The 27674-nt window shown below is 46.6% G+C and overlaps 1 protein-coding gene across 1 annotated transcript; it reads right to left on the reverse strand.

Moving 5' to 3' along the window:
- Positions 1–494: 494 nt before the first annotated feature.
- On the reverse strand, positions 495–27674 carry LOC144727900 (tubby-related protein 3-like). The gene is made up of 11 exons (XM_078607037.1): positions 27670–27674; positions 23441–23495; positions 20995–21166; positions 16698–16871; positions 15040–15176; positions 11544–11759; positions 10654–10766; positions 9283–9397; positions 5580–5678; positions 4111–4282; positions 495–2075 (listed from the first exon to the last, which is right to left on the reverse strand). The coding sequence occupies exons 1-11, from the start codon at positions 27672–27674 to the stop codon at positions 1942–1944; spliced, it is 1392 nt and encodes a 463-aa protein (XP_078463163.1). The 3' UTR covers positions 495–1941.

A 27674-nucleotide genomic window follows, 5' to 3' on the forward strand; every position in this document is an offset into this window, starting at 1 on the left:
GACAGTAAACCCACAACATTCACAATTCGACGTTTCGCCGGTAATTACAACCAGCCTCGTCAGGTGACAGCCATAATTGTGGAGAAATGCTTCTGTTTCTGTCTGTTTGGCCAATATTTCTACATTTGAAGCTTTACATCAACAGCACCTTAACAACTCTTGGAACCTCCCATTTCAACCAGTCTACACAACAAAGGCTCATTCCTTGCAGCGTGTTTCAGCCGCACCGGACCTCACAATGGCTCCTCCCACCCTCAACCAGTATATATACGAGGACTGTTTTCTTGGAATTTCTCTTACTTGATGCAGCAGTCGTGCTATGACGGTTCCACCTTGAGACGGAAGCTTGTGTTGCCTCCGAAACGTCGTGATTTTTATTTTATTTTTAATTTAACTTTTATTAATTTATTTATTTTACCTACGTGACTTTACCGAAAAAAACCTAAGAATATGAATTTTCATCTTCTTGTTTTTTTCGGTAAAGTCACGTAGAATGGAAATAAAAAAATAATAAAAATAAAACATAATAAAATAATTCTCACGACGTTTCGGCCACAACGCAAGCAGCCGTCCTCAGGTGAAGAACAGGTCTGTCGAGAAGACAGAATATTGGCCAATATTGTTCACGATGATTATATGACACAGAGGTTCAAGGTGGAGTGAGTTCATGGTCTCAGCTCGGTCACAAATGAATGCACAATAATAACCCCTGCACTTAATTTGCCTATAAATTGCCGGATCTGAGAATTTCAAACAATGGTTTCACTGTCATGAAATGATCATCACTCTCAGTGGCCGGGCGGGTAAGCGCTACCCCCTACCGTGCTGACCAGAGATCACTTTAAGGGATCTCAGAGGTAGCTATTATGTAACAAAAGAGTTGCCATATCAATTAAAACACAATTTGCTCAGTCAACAAGCGCTGGACTATCATTCTACGAGTGGCGCAAATTATTCTCATTTCGTGTCAGGAGTAAAAGCCAAGCTCAAAATGTGTTAAATATACTGGGGGAAATATAATAATACGATTCTGTTTTTTTCCGTACGTAACCCGTGATCTGTTCAATTAATACCAAGGTCATTAAATTTGCCACAATCGATGATGTTGCCTTTTATAAAGTTAAAAGTTAAGGAAAATGCAATGTTTTCACCCGTAATATCAATGTTTACTTTGGAACAAAATAGGTGAAGAGCGTTTTGAATATATTATTTTACATTTAAATTGTATTAATAACCTCGTTTTCCATCATGTTTTTGTTTATTTTAATGTATAGTTTTGTATAGATTAAATATAATCATTTAACTGTAAACATCGTGTTTTTAATAATTGGCATATAGGGTGGCTTTATTGCATTTATGTTACACAGCGGCTTTTTTTAAGGGTGTATATTAGCGATTTTTTTTTACTTTTCAAATCTTTACTGTTTGCTTATTTCCCTCCACTGCTTGATCGCTGGCTTTTGCTTTCAGCAAATAGCGTGGAGTCGCCACCTCCACGCGACGAGCAAACGAACTTGACCGGCGTGCGTTTTTGTTTTTTAATGATTTTTCATAAATTGCCATTGGACATTCAGAAGAAAAAAAAAACTCGTATTCATAAATGAGTGACTGTTTCAAAAAGGTTACTTTGGCCTGTGTCTTTTCAGCCCAATGTTAACGCCCTCACGGCGGCTTTACGACCCACGGGGGTTCCTAAAAAAAAACAACGAACTCGTACGAAACTTAGCGCGTTGCTTTTCACGCGAGTTCTTGTTGTTGTTGTTATTTTTCCCTCCCACCGCCTTTCGCTCACGTCGCACACAGGGAACCACACACAGAACGGGGGCCCAAACCTAGCCGCGAGCGTCGCGACTCCGAATCGGCGGTTACGCATCCGTGCCGGGGTCCACGCTGCTCGACCACCTCGGAGGCGACGTCCGGTCGAGTGGCCGTGGGTGGGTTTCACTCGCAGGCCAGCTTGCCGTCGAAGCTCGAGAGGGCGATGGAGAACGCTTGCAGGGCGCACAGCGGGTAGCTGTAGTCCATGGTGAAGATGTCCTCGGCGACGCGGCCAAACTGCATGATGATGTACTCGGCTGCACGTGCAAAAACAAAGACAGAGAATCCGAGCGTGCCGTGTAGCCTTTTGAAACAGTCTGTTGTTGGGGCCGGGTGCTGTTCGCGGGTAGAACCTTTGAAGGCCGGCCGACACAGCGCATGGTGTGTGTGGGAGACAGGTGGCCAGCACCACGCTCGGCCACCTTTGCGGGCGAACAAAGACAAAGATCCCCGCGTACTTGCGTAGCCTTTGAACAGAATGCCCGGACGAGTGCTATTCGTGAGTAGCACCTATGAAGGCAGGCTGACCAGGGCAAACGTACGGTGGTGGGGGGAGCAGGGGGCGGGGGTGACCAGTATCTCGCCTGGACGCCTGTGCCGATGTTTACACACCGCACCGGGTGCTCATATAAAGCCGAGTCGAACGATGGCAGGCCCGTTACTGGTTCAGATATTCGTCACCGATGATGGCCCTGAGTGGGAATCGAACTCGGGTCTCCGTTGCTCGAATTGATCTTGATCCCGACTTTGCAGCCTCCTAGACAGAGTTATTCTAACGTTTTTCCGTGGTTCATTTCCATAATTGACTGCATAATGACGACGCCATCAGCAAATATACGATGGCTGATGCTTTCTCCATTTGTATTTATGCCGTAAGTACCTGCATACATCGTTTAACGTGGCGTAATCGAGGCACATTGTTAATATTCTTAGGTTTTTTCGGTAAAGTCACTTAGGTAAGCGTGCTGTGACGGTTCCACCTGAAGACGGAAGCTTGTGTTGCCTCCGAAACGTAGTGATTTTTTATTTTATTTTACTTTTATTAATTTTTATTTTAATTTTTTACCTACGTGACTTTACCGAAAAAACCTAAGAATATGAATCCTTGCAGTCACGAAAGCTTCAAATCTACACATTGTTAATCTTCCTTCAATAAAATGTATCCTGAAGTAGAATCTTAGCGCCAGATACAGCCACATTTGCCAGTGTCTCTTTGAACTTTGAACCTCACCCATGCATTGAATGTGCAGTGTAATTGATGGACTGAGTGTTGTCTTGGTGTGGCCTGGGACTGTTGTTGTTGTTGTTTTGCTGCCTTGTTCAAGCTTGCATTTGGTGTTGACAAATCGGCAGGAATTGTACGTACAGTACTTGTGTAATTCGTACTTCTAAACTTTTACGGATTTATTTTTAATGACTTTCCTTTATGATGGGACCTTTTTGGCAGCATCAAAGTATGAAGGCTCTGATACGTGCATTGTGTTTGTACTGTTCACCTTTTGGCGTTCTCTGGTCTGACACTGGTGAGACTAGGCCATGAAGAAGGTTGTCTCTGGTGTAGGCCAATGAGTTTAAAAGACTGCCATAATATATTACCAGAGCACTTTGTTTGCATGCTCACCACAAGTGCCATGTGGTTAATGCAGACTTGATTCCTTGCAAAAGGTTTCTGTTTGGTGTTTGAACATCTTAACACCTCCTGTTTTATTGTCAGAAAGGGTAAAACCTATTCTTATTTTTCATACCTTGCCTACCTTTTCTCCATCTTGCACTCATATCGCCTTTTGCATTGTTTCTTAATGTAACTCGCCCTACTGGACATCTGTGAAAAAGAGCTTCATAGCTCATCGGATTTCTCCTGCAGTCTAAAGAAAGATTCTGATACGGACCAAGATACAGAAGCCTGCTATTCTAATAAAGCAAAAAAAAAACGCACTCATAACCCGACCCACGTGTTAGCGAATGTTCAGGGCTCTGACCTCTGACCTGCGGGGCTCATCATCATCGTCACCACCACGATCCATGGGCAGATTTGCCCCGTAGCTGTCCACTGCACATTTCGTCATTTGTTTCCACTTTCCTCTGTCTTGTTGCCAATACGCTCAAAGTAGTGGCCACATCTTTCCGTCGCAAATCTCCTTACGTCGTCGTCATCGTCAAGCCATTCTCTATTAGGCCTTCCTCTCTTTCCGATTCCTTACATTTTTCCGAACAACAAACAACAAACAACACTTTTACGCATCTACTACCGTCGTGGTGTACTTTGTATTTTAGCCAACGACGTGAGCTCACGGTCGTTGTAGTGCACGATCTGGAAGTTCTTGACGGAGGCCTGGGTGACGCGGCCGTGAAAGTTGAGCACGTAGGACTGCGTGTCGTCGTTCCACACGGGCGCCTTGTTGTGCAGCTCCACCGTGTGCTCCGTGTTCTTGTTGTGCCAGCGCGACACCAGGGTCTCGTGCTCCTGGGCGCCACACGCCACACAACGCACAGACAGGGGACGTCACACACGGTGGTGTTCTAAATTTAGATTTAAAGCTTTTGTGACTGCAGGGATTCATCTTCTTGGTTCTTTCGGTAAATTCACGTAGAAGGGAAATAAAAAAATTATAAACATTTATTTAGTTTTTTTATAATTATTTTATTATTTCCCTTCTACATGACTTTACCGAAAGAACCAAGAAAACGGTGGTGTTCTTTCTTGATTTGAAGCTTTCGTGACCGCAGGGATGCATACTCTTTGGTTATTTCGGTAAAGTCACGTGGGTATAAAATAAAATAAATCGCGACGTTTCGATCGCAACACAAGCGGTCGTCCTCAGGCGTAAAAAATATAATCCACCAGTGGTGGAACTGCTGGTGTTCTTGCTGTGCCAGCTTGACACCAGGGTCCTGGGTGGCACACGTCAAACAAAGAACCCCTCCCCCCCTTATCGCCTTCAACAGACCTGTTGGGGCAAGTGCTGTTAGCCAGCAGCACCTATGAAAGGCAGGTACGGGTACAGGAGAGGATGGGTGGCAAACACCTCGCCCGACCGCCTTTGTCTCCCGAGTGGCAATGTTTACACACCGCAACCAGGTACTCATTTGAGGCTGAGTCGACTTAGGGGTAGGCCCGGGACCGATTAAGATAATCGTCACTGGTGTTGGCCGTGAGCGGGAATCGAACCCGTGTGGTCGGGTTCATAGCGCAGCGCGCTGACCGCTACACCACCGCTGTTTGCGAGCACCTATGAAGGCCGGCACGGCGCACGAGGGGGTGGGTGGCCAGCACCACTCCCACGTGTTCACGTGGATTTTTCTCCGGGTCCCCCTGTTTTTCCCTCCACGTTAAGAATCAACATCACGCGTTTAGGGTATGCGGGTGCTCTACATTTCCACGTGATAAGCCACTTCGTTGAGCTATCATTTGTGATAGCAAGGTCGCTTCTGATGCGAAAGAGCTACATAGCTCAGTGGGGCCTTAGTTGGTGAATTAAAAATATTTAAAAAGTGTAGAAGTCTTCTTGGTTCTTTCGGTAAAGTCACGTAGAAGGGAAGTAATAAAATAATAAAAAATAAAACAGACCTGTTTCTTCACCTGAGGACGGCTGCTTGCGTTGTGGCCGAAACGTCGTGAGAATTATTTGATCATGTTTTATTTTTATTATTTTATTACTTCCCTTCTACGTGACTTTACCGAAAGAACCAAGAAGATGAATCCCTGCAGTCACGGAAGCTTTAAATCGAAATTTAAGTGTAGAAGTATTGAAGTTTCTCACGTTTCTGGGCTTGATTGGAACGCGCTCGTGACTCCGGTTCATTCCAGGGATGATCACCGTCATTTTCCTCGGTCCCTTGAATCCCAGAACATTGGTCTCCTAAACATCGGGCACACACACACACATCAAAGCATCATCATCATCAACAGCAGCAGCATCACAACAACAACAACGACACCAAATGTTGCGTCGACTGCAACGAACTTAAGGGGCCGTCCATAAATGACGTCACGCAATTTTGGACGATTTTTGACCCCACCCCCCATCGTCACACGGCGTCACAAAAAGCCAGACCCCCCCCTCAAATATGACGTCACAAAGCTCTGACCCCCCCCCCCAAATAAAACATGCTTCAAATCGCTTTAAACTATTGTCATTGTAGTGCTTATTTAATGTGGCGCTGCACTCTGATGTTGTAGGAGAAAGCATTTATTAAAAAGTCTATTTAATTAAGTAGAACGTGTTGTCTATATATATCGTGAAATGTTGACTGTGAGTTTGCTTGGGCGGTCAGACATTTGTGACGATGTGTGACGAAGGGGGGGGGGGGTTTGAGAAATGTGACGTCACATCAAAATAGGCAAATAGTCCAAAATCGCGTGACGTCATTTATGGACAGCCCCTAAGAAGGAAACGGGAGGATTTCTCCACAAATCTGGCCGTCCGCCCGATGATGCTCGTTGTAATTACTGGCGAAACGTCGTACTCCGATGGTGTGCTGTCCTCGTAACAAATTGGCACGTTCTGTTTACGTGACCAACCTTACTAATTGGCTGTGTCGGGTGGTGGCGGGTTTAACGACACATTTATATATTCACGCGATCTAACCCACAAACCTCGATTATGGATAATATTGGTTGCGAAAGCCTACGCATTAAAGCCACTGATTTATAGTTTAATAAAGTGTGGCTTATTTTTGCTATTTGTCCATGATAATTGGTTTTTTACCCTTCTATCTGGCAACAAAACTGACACCTTTTTTACAGGGAGTCATGTTTGCATAGACCACAATACCTGCAGTCATAATGCAAACAAAAAACATAACTCTGATAATGTATGCACTGTCCTTGAAGTTGATTGGTCCACACCCGAGACAGCTTTCCTTAGAGCCTAGTCTCACATGGGTTGGACCAGATGACTCCAAAAGGCGCACAACTCAAAGACAATGCACCATCAGAGTATGAGAGCTCGAGGCAAGCATTTACACCATTGGAACCTCATTTGCCAGTAAAAAATATGATAATTGATTTTTTACCCTTCTATCTGGCAACAAAACTGACACCTTTTTACAAGGAGTCATGTTTGCATAGACCACAATACCTGCAGTCATAATGCAAACAAAAAACATAACTCCGTCAGTTTTGTTGCCAGATAGAAGGGTAAAAAAACAATTTTCATATTTTTTACTGGCAAATGAGGTTCCAATGGTATTTGTCCATGGTTTAGCACACACACGAAACTGAATGTGCTCCACATTCCATTTTGTTGTGGATGATGAAGGTCACATCGTCTGAGTAAGTCCGACACCGCAGTATTCTATGAGCACTTCTCCTTTGTAAAGAATAACAATGTTACGCACTTAAAAAGCTCAAATCACTGGGAGAGTAGTAAAAAAAATCCATGGCAATACCGTTACACGCGCATTATAATAATGAACGCGTTCGTTTTCGCAGGCAATGTCTCCGATTCACAATTGACTTTTGGATCAGTTTCACGTAACGATCTGCCCAAAGTTGTGTCGTTAAGAACCCTCCACCACCCAACACAGTCCAACAAATGACATTGCCACACGTAACAGGCGTTTTAACAACGCGCTCACCCTCCAGCGAGTTGAAGAACAATCGTCACCACCACATTTTTTGCAATCGGATACTACGTAATAATACTGCTCCGCTAAAAAACCCAATTACTCTATGAGAGTGAACGGTTACTTAGACAATAATAGCATAACCCATCACGAAAACTCCGGTCATCCTCGCAGAGGCTTTTGGCCAACCATCGAACAAAGATGGCGGTCACCGCATCGCGCGCTTTCAGATGCGCTTATGCGGCCGTCTGGAACGCTCTTCCTTCCGATATTAGGAAGCCACGCACTTTAAAAGTCATCCAGTTTGAAAACTAATTTCTACAGAGCTGCTTTTTGTGTTTAGTATCTTGTCCTTCCTCTGCACCTCCGCTGCCACGGTTTGGGCCATGCACAGGTGCGAAAGAAGTTCAACAAACATACGTACAGGCGACATTGCAGATATGTAATGTAGTATAGAAACTTGAGCCATCAACATACTTACATACACACGGATGTACGTACGTTAAGAAGGCTGTCTGTGGTGTAGGCCAATCAGTTTAAAAGACAATGCGCATATCAGAGCATGTTTGTTTGCATGTTCACCACGAGTATCGTGTGTGGTTAATGCAGAGATGATTTCTTGCAAAAAGTGTTCGATTTGTTTTTAAATCCTTTATATTAAGTTCGCGTGCTTGCTTGCTTGCTTGCGTGCTTGCTTGCTTGCTTAGGACCGTGCAAATCTTTCGGTCGTTTTTTAACCCACTTCCCGTGATCCAATCGAGCTGACATTTTCCACACAGACTCGTTGTGCCAGACAATTATTGTTCGTGAAAAAAATTCCCAAAATGTTACACTTTTTAGGCAAAAAAAAAATATTTTACATATATTCAAATAGAACGCATTCATGGCTTTGGCTGAACGTCAGAGTGTAAGAGCCCAGAGCGTAACCCCTCCACAGGCCGTGGCGGAGTAGCGCAGTTGGTAGCGCCCTCGCTTCCCATGCCAAAGGTCGCGGGATCGATCCCCGCGTCCTCCACAGGTGAATATATTTTAAAATCCTTTATATTAAGTTCGCTTGCTTGCTTAGGACCGTGCAAATCTTTCGCTCGTTTTTTAACCCACTTCCCGTGATCCAATTGAGCTGACATTGTCCACACAGACTCGTTGTGTGTGACAATTAATTTTCGTGAAAAAAAATCCTAAATTTTACACTGTTTAGGGAAAACAAATTAAATATTTAATTACCAATTGCTTAATGGTGGCAGACAATCATCTGACCCATAAGTGGCAGCCATCTCAAGCCAGAGGACGAGAGGACTCTAGCCGCCACGCATATAAAGGATTTATAGTGAAAAACTTTGTTTTTACGGGTTTACTTGTTTGAACATCTTAAGACCACCTGTTTTATTGCCAGAAAGGGTAAAACATATATATATTTTTTTCACACTTTGATACCGGCAAAAAAACGGTCCCATGACTTGCATAATAACGTTACACAGAAAAAAACGACTCCAATCGGAAAAAATGTACCCGTAAAAACAAAGTTTTTCACTATAAATCCTTTATATGCGTGGCGGCTAGAGTCCTCTCGTCCTCTGGCTTGAGATGGCTGCCACCTATGGGTCAGATGATTGCCTGCCACCATTAAGCAATTGGTGATTAAATATATATATTTTTTCCTAAAAAGTGTAAAGTTATGGAAAAAAAATTTCACGAAAATAAATTGTCACGCACAACGAGTCTGTGTGCAAAATGTCAGCTCGATTGGATCATGGGAAGTGGGTTAAAAAACGACCGAAAGATTTGCACGGTCGTAAGCGCGCAAGCAAGCAAGCAAGTGAACTTAATATAAAGGATTTAAAAACGCCGATGCCCGCGTGACAAAAGACACCCACGCCCGCGGACTTTGACACTTACGTAGCATACGGCAGCGAGCTCTTGCCGCAGGTTGGATCCATCGCCAAGGATGCCAGTGCGGTCTGGCTTGATCCCGTTGTCGTAGACTGTGAACCTGGTGCCCATGACGTTAGACCTGCGCGTGCACACAGCGAACACAAAATGGGGGAACCCTGACCCACCCACCCGACCCACGTTCCGTCATTCTCATCCAGCGGGCTTGCCGAGCCGTAGTCCCCAAGGCCTCCCACCGCCTGTCGGCAGGGCCACAGCGCAGCCGGAGGGAAGTGGTTTGGGGGAACCGTTGCAAATGCAGGGACTGCTCTACTTATAAACATTCCACTTACGAACGCTTTACAGATATGAACAAACCCGTCCATATGTCCGGCTGCCTGTTCGGACCGAGAGTCGTAAGTTCCAACTGCCGCGCAATAAATGGCGGTGGTGGCATCTACATCTGCAGAACGTGAAGAACCAGTGGCATCTACATCTACAAAACGTGAAGAACTAGTGGCATCTACATCTACAGAACGTGAAGAACCAATGGGATCTACATCTGTAGAATGTGAATAACCAGTGGCATCTACATCTGCAGAACGTGCAGAACCAATGGGATCTACATCTGCAGAACGTGAAGAACCAGTGGCATCTACATCTGCAGCACGTGAAGAACCAGTGGCATCTACAGCTGCAGAACGTGAAGAACCAGTGGCATCTACATCTACAGAACGTGAAGAACCAGTGGCATCTACATCTGCAGCACGTGAAGAACCAGTGGCATCTACAGCTGCAGAACGTGAAGAACCAGTGGCATCTACATCTGCAGAACGTGAAGAACCAATTGGATCTACATCTGCAGAACGTGAAGAACCAGTGGCATCTACATCTGTAGAACGTGAAGAACCAGTGGCATCTACAGCTGCAGAACGTGAAGAACCAGTGGCATCTACATCTGCAGAACGTGAAGAACCAGTGGCATCTACATCTGCAGAACGTGAAGAACCAATGGGATCTACATCTGCAGAACGTGAAGAACCAGTGGCATCTACATCTGCAGAACGTGAAGAACCAGTGGCATCTACATCTCCAAAACGTGAAGAACCAGTGGCATCTACATCTCCAAAACGTGAAGAACCAGTGGGACATGGGAATCAAACTCAGCTCCTTTTCCTTGAAAAAACATACGCCTAACAAAGTCTCTTGGATAAACTGACACCCCCAGCAATACAAAATGTGGAATTGTCACCACAAAGTTGCTCATTTGAGTAAAGGAGGCGCTGGAATGACTCCGATTAAATGTTCATGGAATAAATCTGCCAAGTGTGATTTAATGAAGGGGGGCGGGGGGGGGGGGTTGGTTTAGTCGTGCAGAGGGTCGGAACCTCAACTTACCTGAGCTTGCCGATGTAACTCTCCCCCTCGCGGGACAGATTGGTAGGGTCCGTGGACAGCAGATAATTAGAAGTTTTACTTTTTTTCCGCTTACGACCAGCCAGCAAAAACACCTATGATATAAACAAAAACACATACACGCACAACCACACAGTTAAGGAACAACGTACATACGTACTGAAAACAGGAGTACACTCCGAATATGCAACTGGCGTCAGGGTCGGGATCGAAAGCCACGCACTCCTCCTTTCCTGTATACCAGGCGGAGGTAGTAGCAGTATTATCATGGGTCCTTTCTTGCCAGTATCAAAATATAAGCATTGGTTTTACCCTTTCTGGCAATAAAACTTTTGTGTTAAGATGTTAAAATACCGATCAGAAACCTTTTGAAAGGGATCATGCCTGCGTTAACCACGCATACTTTTGGTGAACATGCAAATAAAAAAACATGCTCTGGTAATATATGGCATTGTCTTTGAAACTGGTTGGTCCACACCAAAGAAAGCTGTCTCTGGTGTGGACCAATCGACCAGAGCATGTTTTTGTTTGCATGTTCACCACAAGTACTCTGTGTGGTTAACGCAGGCATGATTCCTTGCAAAAAGTTATTGATTTGTTGTTGTTTGAACATCTTAACACCTGTTTTATTGCCAGAAAGGGTAAAACCAATCCTTATATGTCATAGTCGTTAACATCTCCTAGCCACCGCGACGTCGCGTGCACGTTGTCCTGACGTTTTTTTTGCGGCGATTGCCTGCCTGCGCTGAGAGCTTCTTTCGCACCGCACGGAGCCAACCGTGCGAATTCACCAAAGGGTGCGGGAAATGATCGATCGACCCGCTGGGGGGGGGGGGGAGTGGTGGTGGCGGCGCAGGTGTTTCGGCGCTCGCCTTTTTGCCGTCGTCGCGATCCATGTGCAGGAAGTAGGTGGGGAACATCCCGCGGTCCATGCCCTTCTTGTCGCGCGTGATGCGGCACTTGACGGGTCCACCCTGGGGCGCCGGGCGCAGAGCGAACGCCTCGAGGTCACCCACCGCCAGCGGGGGCGAGAACCCCCCGCCGGGGCTCCCGTCGCCGCCGCGGACCCCGCAGGACGCCCCGTCCTCCTGTCACACGCGGGGAGAGAGAGGCAGGCACGGAGGGATGCGGCGGCGTGAGTGTGTGTGTTTCTGTGTGTGGCTGTGTGATTGTGTGTCTCTGTGTGTGTGTGTGGCTAGTCCGGCAAAACAACCCCCTATCTCCTCGTGGTGCCGGACGGGCAACGCTGTAGTGGGCAGTGCTGTGGGGGGGCGGGGCGAATTCCGATTGGCCTTTCCCCTCATGGCTTTGTAACCACCACAGCGGCCAAATGGGGGCTATGGACGGGTGCGAGGGGCTGGTAACCCCTCCACCTTCAATTAATTACCACTAAACCACAACGACAAAATTTAATAAATAAGTTTGTGCCGGAGGCCCCGGGGGGACAGGCATCTAAGATGTCTTCTGGCCAAGCCCCATTTGGAAGAGCCAGGAGACTGAATCCTTACCCTTGGGGCTCCTCCAGAAACAAACAAAAAACAACTATGTGTGGACACGTGGAATCTTCGAATGCTCACTGCAGAGGAGAGGCTGCCACTCCACTGTCAGGAGCTGGACTGGTACCGCCTGGATCTCTGTGGTATTCAGGAGGTCCGGTGGACTGGCTCTGGCTCCTGCCACCATGAGGGGTGGACAGTACTCTACTCGAGGCAGGAGACTGCCAAACAACAGGGTGTGGCTCTTCATCTGAATGAAATAATGAAGGGGGCGTGGGAGCGTAGCGGTGAGGTGTGGGAAGCTGTAAGTCCCAGGCTACTTTGGGCTCACCTTCCCATCAACTAGAGGTGAGGAGTGGTGGTCGTGGTTACTTATGCCCCCACTGAAGACGAACATCCGTGGAGGGACGCAGGCAAGGCCGATGAGTCAGATGTCTTTTATGACCTCCTGTCATAGGTGCTGGCTAAAGTGGCCCCTCGGGATAGAGTCATCTTGTTGGGTTACTTCAATGCCCAAGTTGGTCATGATGCTGGCACCTGGTCTGGAGTGATTGGAAGGCATGAGCCAGATCAGCTCAATAACAACGGTAGGAGGCTGCTAGATTTTTGTGCAGCCCATGGGCTTGTAATTACCAACACGCTGTTCTGGCATCGGCGCATCCACACAACATCATGGATGCATGCCGGGTCCAAACAAGAACATCTGCTGGACTACATAGTGACGGACCAGTGGATGCGAGCCCATGTCTTTGACACCAGGACCTACCGTGGAGCTGATCTGCCCTCTGACCATCGACTAGTCATCTGTAAGATGCGCCTGCCATTCTTCCACTCCGTTGGTGGGTGTACACCCAGGACCCCATTCCAACCTAAGGTGGCCTGGTCTCAGTTAGCTGATGAAAGTTGCAAGCGAGAATTTCATCATCGCTTGCGGCTGGATTGGCATCATCCACCACTCCACCTGATGTCGAGGGTAAATGGGCGAGGTTTAGGACTGTGACTCATGCAGCTGCAATGGCTGCTTTGGATATGCGGTCCAGACCTCCCCAGAGACCCTGGCTGACAGAGAAGGTGTTCATGATGATTGAGAAAAAGTGACAGGCTCACTCTAATTGTCTACAGCATCCCACGTCAGAGAATGAGGAGGCTTACCGCAGCCTTCACTCAGAGGTTCGGAGAGCCATGAGGCGCTGCAAGGATGGGTGGTGGTCGCGGGTTGCTGAGGAGATGGAGTCTGCCTCAGTGACCCGCGATCACAAATCCCTATTTAGCTCTATCAAAAAGTAACCTGCAGCACCACACCTATTACCATCATTAAGGGAAAGAACGGTGATCCAATCTCCAGTCAAGCGGCATTATCTTTTTATCGGTTGCGTAACTGTGTGGAAGCTACCTGGTCTGTCGCTCCGCACGAAGCTTCAAGTCTTCTCGGCCACAGTCATTCCCTCCCTTCTCTACGCTTGCAAAACGTGGACCCCCCTAATGGAACATCTTCACCGGTTAGAAACATTTAGGCTGGATTGTGTGAGGAGCTCACAAATCCTCGAAAGATCTGGAACGTCCTGATGACGAATGCTTGTGTTGCGATCGAAACGTCGTAGTGTTTAGTTATTTTTTTTGAACCTTTCTACGTGACTTTACCGAAAGACCCAAACAATATGGATTGAATATTATTTCTTGAGAACTGCTTTTTGTGTTTTATTTGTTGTCCTTCTCCCGCACCACCGATTACCACGGTTGGCTAAGTACGGTGTGAAAAAAGTTCATACACACGTCCTGGGCCCCCCCCCCCATCTCCACCTACCCCCTCACCCCAGAGTATTTGGCTGCTATAAATTTCCACGCGATAAGCCACTTTGTTGAGCTATCATTTGTGGCCAGGTCGCTTCTGAAAAAGAAGCTAAAAGCTCAGTGGGCCTTGACCTAGTAAGACAAAAACATAGTTCGGTTTTACTTGTAGATATTTTATAGTAATTTGTTTACCTTTCCTACACTTTGCACTCTTATCGTGTTCTTTCTTTTGTACCGTTTATTGTCGTAACGTTCTGAGGCTTTCGCGACCAATAGCATCCATAATACAGGTTTTTTGGCTTAGATGGCATACATATACAATTGTGTCATTAAACCCGCCACCACCCGACACAGTCAATTAGTAAGGTTTGTCACGTGAACAGAACATGCCAATTCGTTACTAGTACAGCCACAATTGTAAATGTTGTGGCTTTGCTCTCCAACACACGTTCCGTTTACGTGCCAAACCTTACTAATTGGCTGTGCCGGGTGGTGGCGGGTTTAACGACACATTTTTATATCTACGCGCTCTAACCCCAAAATAAGTATAACCCGTAAAAACAAAGTTTTTCACTATAAATCCTTTATATGCGTGGCGGCTAGAGTCCTCTCGTCCTCTGGCTTGAGATGGCTGCCACCTATGGGTCAGATGATTGCATTGCAGCATTAAGCAATTGGTAATTAAATATAATATTTTTGTCCTAAACAGTGTAAAATTTTGGATTTTCTTTTTCACGAACATTAATTGTCACGCACAACGAGTCTGTGTGGAAAATGTTAGCTCGATTGGATCACGGGGAGTGGGTTAAAAAACGACAGAAAGATTTGCACGGTCCTAAGCAAGCAAGCAAGCACGCAAGCGCGCAAGCAAGCAAGTGAACTTAATATAAAGGATTTAAAAATCACCTGTATCGTGGATTCATTTACTTAATTTCGTTCACGGCAATTTGCGATCACCGTTTGTCGGCACGTTATCATCAGGGTGGGGGTCCCTTCAGCTAACGCAGCGACCCGGGGCGGCGGCCGGGGCGGTGGCCACGTGTGGCCGCGTGCGGCCGCGCGGTTACCGCCAGCAACGCGCCTTGCCGTCGCGCGCGACCCCTCCGTGCGCGTGGGACGACGTCGGCGGGGCGAGGAGACTCTCGGCCGGATCGTCGGCGCTGCCCTCCTCCTCGAAGCCCTCCTGGCCCTCCTCGAAACTCAGGCTCCCCGTCAGGCCTGCTCGCCGTGCACGTGCGAACGTGCGCGGTCAAAGGGTCGACGGCGATGATGACGACGACAACGGAACAACAACAACAACAAACAAACAGTCGCCTTTTGCCACTTAAGTGGCGGTGATGTCACCACAGTGGCTTGTGCCAGGCAGGTCAAAGATTCACCACCACCACCAGCCATGCCAGAGAATCGGGTGAACGCTGATGTGTGGTTGTCCTGAGCAAACAATCTTAGTCACGTAGAATGGAAATAATAAAATAATAAAAATAAAACATAAGAAAATAATTGTGAGAATTAAATAAAATATAATAAAATAATTGTGAAAATTATTTTATTATGTTTTATTTTTATTATTTTATTATTTCCATTCTATGTGAGGGGGGGAGGGGGTGGGGTTACGAAAGCTTTAAATCGAAAAATAAAACAATCTTAGCTTTTGGTGTAGATGTCAATCCAGAACAATTGTTATATTCTTCTTATTTATTATTATAGCGAAACTATTGACACCCTTTGCGCCCATCCCCTGCTGCACAAAGGCCTGCCAAGCCGTGTCGGTCATGATCAAGTTTAAACGTTAACTGCCAAATCTCTAAAATAATAGAATAGTTTTGAATCCCTCGACCTATGGGGAGTTGGACATGTGCCCGTTTTTGTGTATGACCTACAATCGAATCGGCCACACAAGAGTGGGTTACTTAATGAGAGGCACGGGAAAAAAAATTGACACGTAAGGATCGGAACCTCAATAAGGATCGGAGCCTCCAAATGAAATCACGACCCGAACCGTGACAACTGATGGGATCGTTGTGTGACAGGTCAGTAGCGGAACCCAGGCCATCCCACGCAAAACATGGCAACGTTGGGCATGTGATGGGAAACATTGGCCTCAAGTTGGCCCAACGTTCCATAATTACTGGGCTGGCGCAAGGAATCAATTTGGAGCCACCAGTCCAACTCCTCCATCTCCTAGCCCAGGGGGTCGGCAACCTGCGGCTCCGGAGCCGAACGAAAAATGTCTCTTCTTGTTATTTTGGTTGCCGACTCCTGACCATGGAAGTCCAGTTCACCGTGGAAGTCCAGTTCACCGTGGGAGTCCAGTTCACCGTGGGATTCCAGTTTACCATCGGAGTCCAGTTCACCGTGGAAGTCCAGTTTACCGTGGGAGTCCAGTTCACCATGGAAGTCCAGTTCACCGTGGCAACCTGCAGCTCCGGAGCCGCACGTGGCTCATTCGGGACTGTTTCACGACGGTATTTATGAAGGGCCGTATTCACCACCACAATGCATCGCGGTTCTTGAAATATTGTGTGGGGGGGAGGGGGTGGGGTTAACCGAATTCGAAAAAAAAATGACTCTTCTTGCCGTTTCGGTTGCCGACCCCTGCCCTAGCCTACTCGGTATTCCCGGTGCAGCTGCACCGCCTGCACACTTGCTAGCTACGCCGCTAAGGCAGGTGATGTGCGGGGTGGGGGAGGTGGTGGGAGGTGGGGGGGGGAGTGCGCGGATGCCCGCAGCGAATCGCACCGCGATGCGCGAGGGCGTCCCGCAGCTCCGGGTTGTGATGCGGGGAGCGCACGTCGCTCTGCGAGCCGGGCTCCATGACGGACCCCAGCGCCGGACACTCCCGCAGGGTCAGCACCTGCACGCGGCTGGTCAGTGGCGCCGCCTCCTCCTCTCCACACGAGGGGATGCCTCCTGCTACCCTCCCCGCAGAGACAAAATATCCCCCGTGTAGCCTTGACAGACTTTTGGGGCAAGTGCTGTGTTAGCGAGTAGCACCTATGATGAAGGCTGGCACGGGCACACGAGGGGGTGGGTGGCCAGCATCACGCCCGCATGTACACATAGGCCTCGGCAAGGTAAGGTAATTGTACCCTTTTTACCGGGTAAAAGGGTAAAGGTACAGGTGTCGACATGCCAAGGGGTAAGGGTAAAGGGTAGAGTAAAAGGTAGGCTCGTTGCTTTTTACCTTTTACCTTACCTGCTAAAGGGTAAAAGGTAGGGTAGAGTGATTGTATTGTGGTAAGGTAGAAGGTAGGGTAAAGGTAGGCTCGTTGTTTTTACACTTTTACCTTACCTTGCCGAGGCCTATGTACAGTACACACACACACACACAAAGAGCCCCCATATAACCTTGACAGACTTTTGGGGCAAGTGCTGTTAGCGAGTAGCAACTATGATGAAGGCCGGCATGGGCACATGAGGGGGTGGGTGGCCAGCATCACGCCCGCATTCACACACACACACGCAAGACGAAGATCCCCCATATAGCCTTGACAGACTTTTGGGGCAAGTGCTGTGTTAGCGAGTAGCACCTATAATGAAGGTCGGCATGGGCACACGAGGGTATGGGTGGCCAGCACCACGCCCAGCCGCTTTTGTCTCCCTCTGTAGTGGCGATGTTTACACCACCGCACCAGATACTCATCTGAGGCTGGGTCGACCGAGGAGAGACCCAAAAGTGGGTCGGATAATGATAATCGTCTCTGGTGTTGGTCGTGAGCGGGATTCGAACTCGGGTTGTCGGGTTCGTAGCGCAGCGCGCTAACCACTGCGCCACCGCTACACACGCGTGCGCATATCCTCTTAACGGCGCGAGCATTGCGATGTTTTTAATATGGGTCCACGTGTTCGCAGACGCTGTGGTGAGATTCGGCTATAAGCAGTGGTTCTTATCAACATTTTTTTTAAGGTAAATCATGGAAAACACAAATCAAGCACGGAGCACGTAAGTTGCAACTTACTTACATTGTTCCACCAAACCCGATGTATTTATCAACGTTATTCATTTTCTTTACGATTGATAACCAAAGGGGTGCAAGGCTGCAACAAAGGTTAAGATAGCACTCGGCGAGACGGACTCTGTCTCCGCCTCGCATTCAGAGCTTAGTCTTGACCCTCCATAAGGAAATCTGGTCTCATTTTGGAGGAAATCTCATTCTCATCACATTGTTCCCGTCGTAATCTGCCAATGTCTCAACTACCAAGAATGGGGCAGAGTACTGCTATTACGTGTAAGAGGGGTTCGACAGACCTGTTCTCCACCTGATGACGGCTGCTTGCGTTGTGGCCGAAACGTCGTGAGAATTATTTTATTATGTTTTATTTTTATTATTTTATTATTTCCCTTCTACGTGACTTTACCGAAAGAACCAAGAAGATGAATCCCTGCAGTCACGAAAGCTTTAAATCGAAATTCAAGTGCGATCTTTCAATTGTGATCATGATATGGCGAGAATGGGACCTGTTATGGGAATGTGGAAAATAATAAAAATAAAAAAATAATTATCTTCTCTAGTGAGAATTCTTTTATTATGTTTTATTTGTATTATTCTCTAGTGAGAATTATTTTATTATGTTTAATTTTTATTATTCTCTAGTGAGAATTATTTTATGATGTTTTATTTTTATTATTTCCATTCTACGTGACTTTACCGGAAGAACCAAGAAGATGAATCCCAGCAGTCACGAAAGCTTTAAATCGAGGGTTTCCCTCCTTATTCGCGACGAGGGACGCGTTCCGGAGATGCTTGTGAAGAGCAAATTTCGCGGATAATCATATTTTCCTCCCAAAACCTACCTTTTTCATGAATGACCTTAAATAATACGTAAATAAGCTTTATCTCGCATCACTTTATCTCATTACTTTATCTCTCAGCATCTCTCATCACTTTATCTCTCAGCACTTACCTCATCACAGGTGGGGTTTTTTTTGTTGTTGACGAGATTCTGTGCAAGGGCGGCCGTACACACAAGACGTGGGTTGAAATCCTTTCGTTTGAAACTATACTACTAAAAATAAACTTAAAACAATGTCACCAGGTCATGCCCACTGAGCTGCTACAGAGCTCTTTTTCATGGAAGCCACCTGGCCACAAATGATAGCTCAACGAATTGGCTAAATCATGTGGAAGTTCATAGCAGCCAAATAGGTTCTAAGCGATGGTAACACATACTCTTAATTTTTTTGTAAAGTCACGTAGGTAAAAAATGAAATTAAAATTAATAAAAATAAAATAATAAAAAATCACGACGTTTCGGAGGCAGGGATTCCAAGATGCAAGTTCTTAAATACAAGTTAAGTTGTATTTAAGAACTTGCATCTTGGAATCACTGCCTCACTTGATACAGCAAATCTGGCTGTGACGGTCCCACCTGATGACGGAGACTTGTGTTGCCTCCGAAACGTCGTGATTTTTTATTATTTTATTTCTATTAATTTTAATTTCATTTTTTACCTACGTGGTGACTTTACCGAAAAAACTAAGAGTATGAATCCTTGCAGTCACGAAAGCTTCAAATTTAGATGGTAACACAGTTGGATATTTACGTTGCGAAAGAAGTTCAACATACATAAATGAGAGAGAGTGAGAGAGTTCGTGTGGATTGGCTATTTCTCCTCCTCTGTTGAAGGAGAGCACGTTATACGGGTCCGTAGTCCTGGATGCATGGCCACAATCGCACTGCTGCGGCTTGGGCGTTTAGTGTACACGCCGCACAACACGTTTGAAATCGACAGGAGTAAAGCTGGGACTTACGAACAAATCGACTTACGAACAGACCTCTAGGAACATAACTCGTTCGTAAGTAGAGGAGTACCTGCACACACACAGACACACACCGCACGTACGTACGCACGCACGCGGCTTGCCACCGGTGCAGCCTGAAAGTGGCGACAAATGGAAAATTCTACTCTTAGGTTTTTTCGGTAAAGTCACGTAGGTAAAAAATAAAATTAAAAGTTAATGAAAGTAATAATGGAAATAAAGTAAAATAATAAATCACGACGTTTCGGAGGCAACACAAGTCTCCGTCATCAGGTGGGACCGTCACAGCTAAAATTACTGACTCAAGTCTTGATGCAGTATCTTCTCGGTTCTTTCGGTAAAGTCACGTAGAAGGGAAGTAATAAAATAATAAAAATAAAACATAATAAAATAATTCTCACGACGTTTCGGCCACAACGCAAGTAGCCGTCCTCAGGTGAAAACCAGGTCTGTCGAGGCGACAGCGTCTGAATGAAACAGCACACGAGCTTGGAGCATGTATATAAGCTGGTTTGGAAGGGGGGGAAGAAAGGGGGAGCCTTAACAAAAGAATATGCATATCAAGAGGAATTGATGCAGTAATTGATGCAGTAATTTTAGCTGTGACGGTCCCACCTGATGACGGAGACTTGTGTTGCCTCCGAAACGTCGTGATTTATTATTTTTATTCTTAGGTTTTTTCGCTATAGTCACGTAGGTAAAAACATTAAAAAGTAAAATAAAATAAAAATCACGACGTTTCGGAGGCAACACAAGCTTCCGTCTTCAGGTGGTACCGTCACAGCCACGACAGCTGTATCAAGTAAATGAGAGATTGCAGGAGCTACCACTCCGTTTACCTACGTGACTTTACCGAAAAAAAACCTAAGAATATGAATCATTGCAGTCACGAAAGCTTCAAATCTAGAATGTATTATTTTATTCCCATTATTACTTTCATTAATCTTCTTGGTTCTTTCGGTAAAGTCACGTAGAAGGGAAGTAAGACGGCTGCTTGCGTTGTAGCCGAAACGTCGTGAGAATTATTTCATTTTATTGTTTTATTTTTATTATTTTATTACTTCCCTTCTACGTGACTTTACCGAAAGAACCAAGAAGATGAATCCCTGCAGTCACGAAAGCTTTAAATCGAAATTTACTTTCATTAACTTATAATTTTATTTTTCATCCACGTGACTTTACTGAAAAACCCAATAATATCAATCCTTGCAGTCACGAAAGCTTCAAATCTAAAGGGAAAATCGCCGCCGCGCACAACTCGGGGGGCGTCGTACCGGCCGGCTGGCTCACGATGTCGACGAGCGGTGCTTGCTCCTCGGCGTGCTGCGGCCTGCGGGCGCCCCTCGCGACGCCGCGGCTCCCGCCGGGAGCCTTCGCGTCGGCGGTCGATTGCACCGTGACCATGTCGTGACGACGCCTGCGCTGGGCATGCTCTACCAGAGCGCGCTGTACACGAGACACGAGGGCAAGGCGAAGATCCCAACCAACCAACCACCCCCACCCACCCCCCCCCGTGTTGCGTTTGTCAGGCTGATGCGGGGCAAGTGCTGTTAGCGAGTAGCACCCACGAAGGGCAGTACAAAACAAAGGCAAATATCCCCCATGTAGCCTTCATCAGGCTGTTGAGAGGCAAGTGCTGTTAGCGAGTAGCACCCACGAAGGGCAGTACAAAACAAAGGCAAATATCCCCCATGTAGCCTTCATCAGGCTGTTGAGAGGCAAGTGCTGTTAGCGAGTAGCACCCACGAAGGGCAGTACAAAACAAAGGCAAATATCCCCCATGTAGCCTTCATCAGGCTGTTGAGAGGCAAGTGCTGTTAGCGAGTAGCACCCACGAAGGGCAGTACAAAACAAAGGCAAATACCCCCCATGTAGCCTTCATCAGGCTGTTGAGAGGCAAGTGCTGTTAGCGAGCAGCACCCACGAAGGGCAGTACAAAACAAAGGCAAATATCCCCCATGTAGCCTTCATCAGGCTGATGCGGGGCAAGTGCTGTTAGCGAGCAGCACCCACGAAGGGCAGTACAAAACAAAGACAAATTTCCCCCATGTAGCCTTCATCAGGCTGTTGAGAGGCAAGTGCTGTTAGTGAGCAGCACCTATGAAGGCCAGTATACACACACACTTGAATTTAAATGTGAGTTCGATCCAGACTCCGACGCCTGCTGCATATATTTGGAGTTTGCGTGTCTTTCTCTCCCTGTGATCGCGTGGATTTTTCTCCGGGTCCTCCGGTTTTTCCCCTCCACATTAAGAATCGACATCACGCGTTTAGAGTGTTTGGCTGCTCTATCATCCACGTGATGATGATAAGCCAGCACTTCGTTGGGGAAAAGGATGCCGGGACGGAAGTCTGCAAGAGTGAACGAAGAGGGTACGGCTCAAGATGAGCAGCAGGGAGAAGAAAGATGGAACGCTGCACAGGAGGGGAGAAATTATTTTTAAAATAAATTTTACCAGGTAAGGCCCACTGAGCTATAAAGTAGCTCTTTTTCAGAAGCGACCTGGTCACATATAATAGCTCAACGAAGTGACTCATGTGGAAATTTTTATCAGCCAAATACTCTAAACGCATGTTTCCAAATGTGGAGAGGGAAACCAGAGAGACACGCAAACTCGAACCCACGACATCCTAGAATCCAGGCGAGGTAGTTAACATCTCACCACCATGGCGAGAAAGAATGACCGGGCTAAGATGTCATGGACGATGGGAGGGTGAATGTGAGAGGAGAGGCGCAGGGGGAGGTTTTCAGAGTGGGCGTGGCCACACAAATCACGTGATTTGCGGGAGGTCAGAGATGATTTTATACTCTTTGGTTTAACACGTAGGCTTTCGCGACCAATATCCATAAAAACTTTTTTTGTTAGATCGTGTAAATATTTAGATCGTGTAAATATTTACACGATCTTATGTTATTATGTAATTATACAGGGTGCTTCAAAACAATGTTAACACTTACATGGGACTATCGTTTTTAATGGAAAAGAACCGATAATACACTGTAACATGAAAAAATATATATGTTAATCGTTTCAAAAAGTCCCATCATTATCAACGCGTGCCTGGAATCTTCTCCAGGTGGTCTCCAGAGCCCGGAGGGCGCATTTATCGTGGTGTTGTTGCAAATTCTCAGAAGTGTTCACATTTTTTCTCAGCACCCTGTATTTATACAGTAAGGATTTGATATGTTGTGTACCCTGTACACCTGTGCAGTGTGATGAGCTCGTAAATAAAGCGAATTGGATGTGCACAATTTTGACTTTAAACTTTCGTGACTGCAGGAATCCGTGTTCTTGGTTCTTTCGGTAAAGTCACGTGGATAGAAAATAAAATGAAAATAAAAAAAATATAAAATAACATGAAAAATAATCAATTGAAAATAATAAAAGGAAAAAAACCCACGACGTTTCGATCGCAACACAAGCAGGTCTTCATCAGGCGGAGAGAAAACAGGGGGCTTTACCGAAAGAACCAAGAATACGAATTGGACGTGGCCGGATGCCAAAGATGACTCCCGACGGATTTAAACAGTGGAATTCCCAACGACCGCTTGAAGATGGAGCGATGGTAACAGCTCGTGTTGCAAGGTGTTCGATATTATGGATCGTAGCATTGCGGGATCCCGTGCGATAGTTGATAGCTTTGGGAGGTGTGTGCATTCAGCAGCGGATCGATCACGGGCGATGACGTTCACGCTGCTGCTGCTGATGTGAACCTCACCTTCTTGTCGAGACGCTGAGATTGTACACTGGTGGTACTGTCGTCGTCTATGACGCTGCACACACACACGCGTACACACACACACACAAGCACACGTACACACACACGTACACGCGCGCACACGCACGCACAATCACACGCGCGCACACGCACGCACACGTACACGCGCGCACACGCGCGCACAATCACACGCGCGCACACGCACGCACAATCACACGCACGCACAATCACACGCGCGCACACGCACGCACAATCACACGCGTACATACACGCGCGCACACGCACGCACACACACATACACACACGTAAACACACACACACACACACGTACACACACACGTGCACACAAGCACACATACACACACACACACGCGCACACACACGTAAACACACGTACACACACGTGCACACACACACACGTGCACACACACACGCGCACAGGCGCACGCATGTAAAATTGAGTAAATTACGAATGAAAGTAACGTTTGTTGAAATTAATGACGTTTAAATTGGCACTTGTACACGAATCACGACTTTAAATACAACCAAGTCTTGCAATCAGTGAAAATAATTAAACGTGCAGAAACCCATGAATAGTATTAACTCTGTGTAAAGACCTGGTAATACATATAACTAAACGGCTGATTAACGGCATATATTTTCAATATCACAGCTTCTCTAATATGACTACTCAACGCTTGCATCTCCGTACACATCGCTCCATTTTTATCTCTCTCTCCGTCTTCCTGTAAACTCGACTATAGCCTCACTCCTCCGTCTCTTGCCAAACTCTCCCCCCCCCCCCCCAGCACGCCACACGACAAATCGTCAGCCATGTATGTTACCTATGTTGAACTTATTTCGCACCGTTACGGAGCCAACCATGCTATGCTAATCGGGAGGTGCTGTATATCCCGTAGTCGTTCGTGCAAAATGCCCCCGACTGGAGATGTGTGGCTGGGTGGAGGGGACAAAAGCTGTATAGCTCATCGGATTCCTCCGGTATAAATAAATATTCTGATGACTCTGCTCCACACAATCGCCAAGGAGCCACAGACACAAAGGTTTGGACGGCAGCAGGGCACCACCATCGATTGCCCAACATCTGCAGTCCTCTACATATGAAGATGGTTTGTACACACGTGGGAGGAAACCACACCGAAGCGTGCGAGGGGACAACACTCGATCCCATTAAAAACCGCATTATATTAGTCCGCAATTTGCTGTCCTGCATTCTCCTGGCAAGCCAGCTACATTGATGAGACACACATCCATCTGCTCTTTGGAAAGAAGGCAAAAGCAAATGTAAGGGCGCAGCCCTGAAATTGCTTGCTCACGTCACTGCTGGCGGAAGGACTCCCGCTAGAGAGAGCCTCACGAAGATCGCATTTGGCCGATTTTTCTACACCAGCCAAGACGTCTTGAAAGAGTTTCGATTTAAAGCTTTCGTGACTGCAGGAATTCATCTTTTTGGTTCTTTCGGTAAAGTCACGTAGAAGGGAAATAATAAAATAATAAAAAATTAAACATAATAAAATAATTCTCACGACGTTTCGGCCACAACGCAAGCAGCCGTCCTCAGGTGAAGACCAGGTCTGTCTCCCCGACAGACTTATTTTATTATGTTTTATTTATTTTATTTTATTATTTCCCTTCTACGTGACTTTACCGAAAGAACCAAGAAGATGAGTCTTGGAAGAGGTTTGGACTTACAATGTTTCCCTGCCGATCACTCAACTGTGCTGGAGCAATTCATGTATTTAATTTTACCAAGTAAGGGCCCACCGAACTATATGACTCTTTTGCAGAAGCAACCTGGGAGCAAATGATAGCTCAACGAAGTGGCTCGTCATCACGTGGGAATGTAGAGCAGCCAACTACTCTAAAAGGCGTGATTTTCTGTTACATGCTTTTATTTAACTCACTCTGTTGTTGTTGTATCTTCAAATCTTGTAACTCAATTTTAACCCACTTCCCAATGTGGTAGCGTCATCTGGTCCAACCCATGTGAGACTAGGCTCTAAGGAAAGCTGTCTCGGGTGTGGACCAATCAACTTCAAGGACAGTACATATATTATTAGAGTTATGTTTTTTTGTTTGCATTATGGCTGCTGGTATTGTGGTCTATTCAAACATGACTCCTTGTAAAAAAAGGTGTCAGTTTTGTTGCCAGATAGAAGGGTAAAAAACCAATTATCAACTACAAAGGGGTTTGATGAAACAAAGTAAGTTGGACTTATGTGCCCGTGTTTAATTTGTGCTTTCGATGATTCACCTCCTAACAAAAAAACAATCTGGCCCATGCCTCGCTTTCGTGACTGCAGGGATCCATACTCTTTGGTTCTTTCGGTAAAGTCACGTGGGTAGAAAATATAATACATTTTGATTCCGTTGCAAATGGCTGCACTCCCGTGCCCTGTTGCGGTCGGGTTGGGAGTTAGCTTCTGGGTAGGCGGACGGGCAGATTGATTTCGACAACACGCACGATCGCAGCAGATGTAAGCTGCTGAAACTGACGGACCTCGACGTTGTTATTGATGGTGAAGGGGGAACCACTTCAAACAGCAGTCGAGGCCATCACGCGTGGGCTGTGTGTGCCCTCCCCCGTCCCTCTCAAGCAAAAGGAGGGCCCCCAGTGGATGCGTTTTGCCGTTTCTGTTAACCAACCTCCCGGCTACACCCAACCTCTCTCTCGGCCCCCCCACCACCCCTTTCTCCACCCTTACCCGAGCCCCCCGTTTCGAGGACGCGCGATTTCACCGCTGCTGCTCCCGCTGCCGCTGCTGCTACATTTTGACACCTTCGGATGTTTTGTGACGAATTCCGTAAAAAATAAAAAAAACTTCAATATTTCAAGAGCCCCCAATGCACTGTGTGGTGAATACGAGACTGTGGTGGGTCCTGAATAAATAACGGTCACGGCCACACCGCACGCGGTTACGGAGCCGTAGGCTGCCGACCCCCGGTCCCCCGGTCTATCCACTACTGGATGAGGGCTGCTTCCCCACACTGTGCAAGGTTTGTTGGGGCTGATTGGCCGTATTGGACTACGCTCGGTCATTGCGGGTTGGTGACTGTGGCGAGCACAGGCGCAAGGTGCGTGGAAGTAGAGTACAACTACAGGAACACCTCTACTTACGAATATTCGACTTACGAACTTTCAGAGATACGAACAAACCCGTCCGTATGTCCAGTTGCCTGTTTGGACCGAGAGTCGTAAGTTCAACCGTCGCGCAATATATGGCGGTGGTGGCATCTACATCTGCAGAACGTGAAGAACCAGTGGCATCTACATCTGCAGAACATGAAGAACCAGTGGCATCTACATCTGCAGAACGTGAAGAACCAGTGGCATCTACATCTGCAGAACGTGAAGAACCAGTGGCATCTACATCTGCAGAACTTGAAGAACCAGTGGCATCTACATCTGCAGAACGTGAAGAACCAGTGGCATCTACATCTGCAGAACATAAAGAACCAGTGGCATCTACAGAACGTGAAGAAGCAGTGGCTTCTGCAGAACGTGAAGGACCAGTGGCATCTACATCTGCAGAACGTGAAGAACCAGTGGCATCTACATTTGCAGAACATGAAGAACCAGTGGCATCTACATCTGCAGAACGTGAAGAACCAGTGGCATCTACATCTGCAGAACGTGAAGAACCAGTGGCATCTACATCTGCAGAACGTGAAGAACCAGTGGCATCTACATCTGCAGAACATGAAGAACCAGTGGCATCTACAGAACGTGAAGAAGCAGTGGCTTCTGCAAAACGTGAAGAACCAGTGGCATCTACATCTGCAGAACGTGAAGAACCAGTGGCATCTACATTTGCAGAACGTGAAGAACCAGTGGCATCTACATCTGCAGAACGTGAAGAACCAGTGGCATCTACATCTGCAGAACGTGAATAACCAGTGGCATCTACATCTGCAGAACGTGAAGAACCAGTGGCATCTACATCTGCAGAACGTGAAGAACCAGTGCCATCTACATTTGCAGAACATGAAGAACCAGTGGCATCTACATCTGCAGAACGTGAAGAACCAGTGGCATCTACATTTACAGGAGATTATACAACTTTTAAAGCCACTCCCCGTGTTTAATGTACATGGTGTACAGCATGACGACAGTAGGAAAGTTGGACTTACGAACAAATCGAGTTACAAACAGACCTCTGGAACCTAACTCGTTCGTAAGCAGAGGAGGCCCTGTATATATATGGCACCTCAT

This window comes from Lampetra planeri, chromosome 27 (genome assembly GCF_965212315.1).
Source record: "Lampetra planeri chromosome 27, kcLamPlan1.2.h2, whole genome shotgun sequence".
NCBI classification, from domain to species: Eukaryota; Metazoa; Chordata; class Hyperoartia; order Petromyzontiformes; family Petromyzontidae; genus Lampetra; species Lampetra planeri.